The following is a 6821-nucleotide window of genomic DNA, read 5'->3' as shown; positions in this document are numbered from 1 at the left end:
AGCGGCCTCCCAGGAGCCCCCCGCGGGGCTGCCTGGTGATGCGGCCAGCCCTTCAGGGTGCCGTGTTCCCTTTCTCTGCCACGCCTGTGCCGTTCACCTTGAACTTGGAATTGTTTTCAACACGGACTGCTCTCTCTCTCTCTCTCTCTCTCTCTCTCTCTCTCTCTCGCAGGCCCAGGCTCCGACCCCACCTCCCTGCCCTCGGCGGCGAGCCCCGCGGTGATCAATGGCAAGGACTCCCCGCAGCAGCAGCAGCAGCAGCAGCAGCAGCAGCTGGCGAAGGGCAAGCTGCCGGCTGGGCCCCGGCCCTCGGCACTAGGTAGCGGTGCCCCCTGGGGGTCTGCCCTTCTCTGGGTCAAGGCTTTGGGGGATGAAGAACTGTCACCCAGAATGCCAAGTTATCCTCCCCCTCCCCCTCTGAGACACTGGGTACCAGAGGGACAGCTGCTGGGGACATCAGTGGGGAGACTTCATGGGCTCCAGCCTGTTGGGTGCGAGACCCAAAGGGCGGAATGTCTGCAGCTCCTCCGCCCAGAGCCCGAGCCCAGCCCTTCGCAGTTGGATGCAGGCCTTCTCGTTGTTTGGTTAATCCTCACCCAAGGGTATTTTCCCATTGATTTTTAGAGAGAGTGGGAGGGAGAGGAGAGACAGAGAGAGAGACATGGATGCGAGAGAGACACATTGATTGGTTGCCTCCCACATGCACCCTGACTGAGGCTGGGGATCGAGCCTGCAGCTGAGGTACATGACCTTGACCGGAATCGAACCCGGGACCCTTCAGTCCTTGGGCCGACGCTCCAACCACTGAGCCAAACCGGCCTTGACACTTGAGGACAGAGGTCGGGGAGTCGGTGCTGTGACCTCAACACAGCAAGACCGGTAGCTGCCTCAGAGGCTGCAGCGTGGAAGGAACCCCCTGTTTGAAAGCTCCTTGTCAACAGAGTAGATTATGTTTTTAACTCTTTATTCACTTTTTAAAAAAATGTTTTCTAGATTTTTAGAGAGAGAGGCAGGGAGAAAGAGAGAGAGAGAATCACTGATTGGCTGCCTCCTGCACCCCTCCTACTGGGGACGGAGCCCGTGCCCCGCCTGGGAATGGAACCGCGACCTCCTGGTTCATGGGTCAGCCCTCGGCTGCTGAGCCTCAGCAGCTGGGCTCTTTGCTCACTTTTTAAAGATGATTTCCTATCCGTCTAAGAAGGCGTGAGAGGGATCTCGGATCCCTTTTCCAAGACTGTAAAGCCATCCATCTCCAGCTGCCGTGAGCTTGGGCGGCCGCATGTGAAGGAGGCGTTTTCTCGTTCTCCGGAGATCTTTCGAGACGGGCGGGGCCCAGGCACGGGCCGATTGCACACGCCCCACTGGTTCTGCCCGCTCCTCCTCAGGCCACGCGTAGAGGAACGGTGCTCTGAACAGTGGTTCATGTCCCCTGGAGATTCCTTAGACCAGTGGTTCTCCACCTTGGCTGCACATTAGAGTCACCTGGGAATCTTTTTAAAATCCTGATTTCTGGGCCTCATCCTCCGGAAATTCTGTTTCTTTGTGATGGGTTGGGGCCACAACATTAGTAACAAAGAAACAGAATTTCCAGAGGATGAGGCCCAGACATCAGGATTTTAAAAAGATTCCCAGGGGATTCTAATGTGCAGCCCAGGTGGAGAACCACTGCCTTAGACTCACCAGGGAGCATAGCCGTGCACCTGGCCCCCTCCCCACCCAGGTGCTGGGGTCTGGTTTCCGTGGGATGGGGCTGCAGCAGGCGTGGAGGATTCTAGAAGCTTCTCAGGTGAGTTTAATATGCAGTCAGGATTGAATGTGCAGCTCTAAATGTAGGGGGAATTTTGCATCCGAAAATTCTTGATATTGTGAATAATCCACGGACGGAGCGTGAGTCACGGGCATGCTGTCTCCCAGTGTGGGCAGGGTGACTCATTGACAGCAGTGGGCACCAGCCTCTGCTCCCCTTGATTTTTTTAGTCTGAAATTAGCTTTCAAGACTGGGCGGGGGAGAGGAGCCCGGTGGATCGGTACTGCCCCCAAGTGGTGAAGTGTGGTGGTGGCTTGACTGTGTGGCCGTTCCTCGCGGCGTGAGAGGCTGTGAAGTGGGTCTCCGAGGCCACCATTGATTGATTGGGCCCAGACTCTGTGCTTTACGTATATTCTTTTTTTAAAAAAAATATTTTTATTGATTTCAGAGAGGAAGGGAGAGGGGGAGAGAGAGATAGAAACATCAGTGATGAGAGAGAATCATTAATTGGTTGCCTCCTGCTTGATTGGGGATGGAGCCCGCAACCCGGGCCTGTGCCCTGAGCGGGAATCGAACTGTGACCTCCTGGTTCCTAGGGCCACGCTCAGCCACTGAGCCACCACGGCTGGGCCACACAGATTCTCTTTAGTCCTGATCAAAGCACCGTGCGGGGTAGGTTTTATCTCCCCTTTTAAAGGCGAAGGAGCTGAGGCTCCGGGTTAAAGGTCAGGCACCCGCACAGCTTTGGAGTGAAGCATCACAGTGACGGGCAGGAGGTGTCCTGAGGCCTAGTGATGCCAATAGACCCCAAAACCCATTGCAAACTGTGATTTTAAGAAATATGAGTGAGTGTTCTGCGAGTCAGAGGGCTGTTCTATTGAAGCCCCCCCCCGGTGACAGCCTAACCCTCCCTCTGAATGTTCTTCAGGTATCTTCTCAAACTCCGGGCCCCCCAAAAAGCGCCACAAAGGGTGGTCTCCGGAGTCTCCCTCGGCTGTGGAAGGCAGCTACCCCCAGGGAGGGGGGAACAGAGCTAAGTATGGTGAGTGACAGGAGCCTTGGCCCAAATCAAGGCTCGGGTACCGGCCGGTGGCGTGTGTGCGCGTGTGGGCCTGTGTTTTTGTGTGTTGGCGAGGATTTCTAGGGAGGCTGACTTTGGTACAGCTAAAGGCTCTCCTGCCATGTGTTCGAGTCGCTTAACAAAGCCTAGGATCCCTGCATGGCAGTGAGTTCCCTGATCCCAAAGGAATTTGCAAAGGCGCTTGCCTGCCACCTGTCAGGGATAGTGGAGAGGAGATGGGGTCACTTGGTGGGAAAGGTTGGACCAAGTGACCTTAAAGGTGCTTTTGGCCTCAGAAATTTGGGATTCCAAGACTTGGGTGCGCCCGTGGGTGTGTCAGGGGGGTGAGGGTCAGGTTGTAGCAGAGGTGGAGGCCGGCCTGACCTTGGCCTGCGGGGGTGGATGCCTTGTCTGTGTCTTCCTAATACTCGCTGTCTTTCCAGAGAGCGCGGGCGTGGCCTGCGTGCCCCCGGTCGGCTTGGTGGGACCAGCCTCCGTCACCTTTCCCGTCGTGGCCTCCGGGGAACCGGTGTCGGTTCCCGACAACTTGCTGAAAATATGCAAGGCCAAGCCGGTGATATTTAAAGGCAGGTGCAGCGTGCAGCACGCGGCGGGGGTGGGGCGGCTGGAGGGAGGTGCGAGGAACAGGCCACATCCGGGCCTCGCTGCGGGCTGACTCCCAGGGTGTCCTCCCGAGAGCACTCGGACACTCCCTCCCGCCAGGTGCCAGCTGGGAGAGCGCGCCTCAGTGTCCACCACAGGCCAGTGCCCTGCTCCGCTCCAGGGGGTCCACTTGCTTGTTCACTTGTCCTTTCCTTCCTCCACTCCCGCCACCTCCCTGAGCTCCTGCCGGTGACGGGCTCGGTGCTGGGCGTCCGGTGAGAGGTGGACCCTCAGCCTCTGCTGATGTAAGGGACCAGGAGCCGGTCTGGGCATGGTCCGTGGTTGCCCGAGGCCGCTGGTGTTTCTGACCGTGAAGTCCGACTTCGGTTGGGCAAGGATAGCCACGGTCACCACGGGGATGCATGAAACACTAGATTGCATCTCTGTTTTGTGTCACTGGGTTAATGGGTGGCTGCTACGTGGAGGTTGGTTTGGGGCTCACCTAAAGAAACCCCTTTTTCTAATGAAGTGGGAGACCTTGAAATGTGAGGACTTGATGACGGCACCCACTGCTGGCATCTATGAACACATGCATGCACATGCACACACACGTCCACACGTACCCACACACACGCATGCACATGTGCAGTCAGGTTCTTCTGAAGTGCATTAACACTGCATTTGGTGTCATGCTTGCAGGAAAAGAGGAGAGGGGGTGCCTGGAAAGTGGGAGGGGTATCTTACTGCTAGGAAATAAGAGCAGGCACTCCATTCTTTCTCCTTAAAACGGAAGTGGACAGGGTATTCAGGAAGAAGCGGCACATGTGGGTTTGGAACGGGGCCCCGTTGGCCAACCAAAATGCAGGCCGGCATTGCATCGCCTGGCCGTGTTCTCTGCATGGCCGTGTGTGTCTGGTGGCCCTGGGGACACCTGGACAGGGAAATGGAGCAAGGCAGGTGCGGGGCGTGGTGGGGTGGGCGGGGCTGGGGGGCGGGAGCCCAGGCTGTGCCCGAGGCCCGCTGACCGGCTAATGCTGCTCTTCCTGCACAGGCCACGGGAACTTCCCCTACCTCTGCGGGAACCTGAACGACGTGGTGGTGAGCCCGCTCCTGTACACGTGCTACCAGAACTCCCAGTCCATCTCCAGAGCCTACGAGCAGTACGGGGCCCCCGCCCTGCAGCCCATCTCGGAGGAGATGCAGCTGCTGCTCACCGTCTACTACCTGGTGCAGCTGGGTGAGTCCCTCCCCGCCCGCCCGCGGGGACCTCTGAGGACTGATCGCTACAGGGGGGCGCGCCCGCACCCGCATCGCTGATCTCACTGGCGCCCTCACTGGCTGGTGGAGGTGGAATCCAGGGAAGGTGCTGGCAGATGCTACAGGGACTGCAGCGGTCACGCCCTGAGGGGCTGGGAAGGGCTTAAAGTAGGTCAGAATCTATGGCGATAATTAAGAAAAGATTTACCTGCCGTGCGGGGGTTGAGTGAAGACTGATGATCGACTGTGGGGTGTGGGCACCCTTGATGGGCGGAGTCTGACGGGGGACAAACACCATATTGGAGCGGGTTAGAGAGGACTAGCATGGCAGCGTGGACCCCAACCCTAACCTTGCTGGGCAGAGGGGTGTGGGGGGAGTGGTTCTGGAAAGGGATGGGGCTCGGGAGATCCCACAGCTAATCCAATGAAATGCTGCCACAGCCCAGCGAGTGGGTGGCGGGACCCCTATTGTTTCAGACCTGGAATCTCTGCTGGAGGGGAGCTCAGGGCTCCGCAGCCGAGGCTGGGTGGGGACGGGTGTTCTCAGTAGAAACGTGGTGTTCTTTCCTCCACTCACCCAGACATAAAACTTGGGCATGTAAACCGGAAAATACCGGCAGGAAACCAGTGTCGAACGTAGTCAATCTCACTAGGCATCCAAGAGATGCTAGTGAACAAATCAAACAAGTAAAATTTTTCTCTATTAAATGATTGGCAACAACTCGAGTGATGGCAGCCCTGGCGCTAAGGGGGCGGTGAAACCGGTGTTGCCCGGCGCCAGGGCCTGGCGGTAAGCTGACGCAGTGAGACCCTCTACCAACAGCCTGGCGGCCTGCAGTAATTCCCTACGCTCACGTTTGAGAATTTAGGCCGAGGACTTCAGCTCTATAGCAGTGGTTCCCAACACGGGGCACACCACGTCCCACAGGGGGGCAATGTGATTTTAAAAAATATATATATTTATTGATTTCAGAGAGGAAGGGAGGAGAGGGAGATGGAAACACCAATGATGAGAGAGAATCATTGATTGGCTGCCTCCTGCACGCTCCCTACTGGGGATTGAGCCCACAACCCGGGCATGTGCTCTGTCCACTGAGACAAACCACGTAGGGTGGCAATTTGCTTTTTAAGGGGGGCAATTTGAGAATGAGTTACTAGGAGTGAAGTTTTTGCATATCCTATGGTTCTAGGGGCCTCATATACAGTATATAAATATAGTGACATATTTATGCATTTCAGTTCTCTATATGTTCTGAAACTTTATTTGCTATTTTTTCATATCACTTCATGTTATTATTTTTTAAACAATTTTCTAGTGATTTCTTCCTCAGTACTTCCACTGTCCTTTCGTTCTATTTTTCTCTTTCATGGATGCCATGTGCTTTGGAAGCTTGTTTAGACCAAGTTCATGACCTTTTAGGCTTCCTCCACGTGAACAGGAGTCACTTTTTGAATAATAAGAATTAGGTGTCACAGGGGGGCATCCGGATGTTAGAGATGCTCACCACTGTCACCTGCCCACTGTCACCTGCCCACTGTCACCTGCCCACTAGCACCTGCCCACTGTCGCCTGCCCACTAGCACCTGCCCACTGTCGCCTGCCCACTAGCACCTGCCCACTGTCGCCTGCCCACTAGCACCTGCCCACTGTCGCCTGCCCACTAGCACCTGCCCACTGTCGCCTGCCCACTAGCACCTGCCCACTGTCGCCTGCCCACTAGCACCTGCCCACTGTCGCCTGCCCACTAGCACCTGCCCACTGTCGCCTGCCCACTAGCACCTGTCCACTGTCACCTGCCCACTGTCACCTGCCTGTGCTGAGCCAGCACAGCTAGGTTTGGTGAGCCTGAGAGGAGGTGGTGAAGGATGGAGAAAGGACAGATAAGAGAAGAAAGCTGGGTCTGGGTGGGAGCTGTCCTCTCCGATGGAGAGCTAGCGACAGCGCCATGGCCTGCAAGCCATGTCTTTATTTTATAGCAGATTCCACGAGGAAAGTAAGGGGTGGGGGCGGTCAATATGTTTACAATGTTCTCGTGAGTTTCAAATCTACTCAGTTACATGCACCTGATCAAGCTTTGTTTACTTGCTGCACCTCCCGCAGCCTATATCACTCAGCCACGTGGGACCACAGGTTTGGACCATGAGGTCAAGCTT

At 56.3% G+C, this 6821-nt stretch overlaps 1 protein-coding gene across 1 annotated transcript in view; it reads left to right on the top strand.

Annotated features, from left to right (window-relative positions):
- Positions 1-6821, top strand: part of GREB1 (growth regulation by estrogen in breast cancer 1) — a 53552-nt gene that overhangs the window by 16413 nt on the left and 30318 nt on the right. The window contains exons 6-10 of the mRNA XM_014540529.1: positions 45-97; positions 138-319; positions 2676-2789; positions 3251-3394; positions 4462-4647. Coding sequence (XP_014396015.1) covers positions 45-97; positions 138-319; positions 2676-2789; positions 3251-3394; positions 4462-4647 — 679 coding nt within the window. The remainder of the gene's footprint in view (positions 1-44; positions 98-137; positions 320-2675; positions 2790-3250; positions 3395-4461; positions 4648-6821) is intronic.

Source organism: Myotis brandtii, unplaced genomic scaffold (genome assembly GCF_000412655.1).
Source record: "Myotis brandtii unplaced genomic scaffold, ASM41265v1 scaffold247, whole genome shotgun sequence".
Lineage (NCBI taxonomy): Eukaryota > Metazoa > Chordata > Mammalia > Chiroptera > Vespertilionidae > Myotis > Myotis brandtii.
This window is presented reverse-complemented; position numbering and strand designations above follow the sequence as displayed.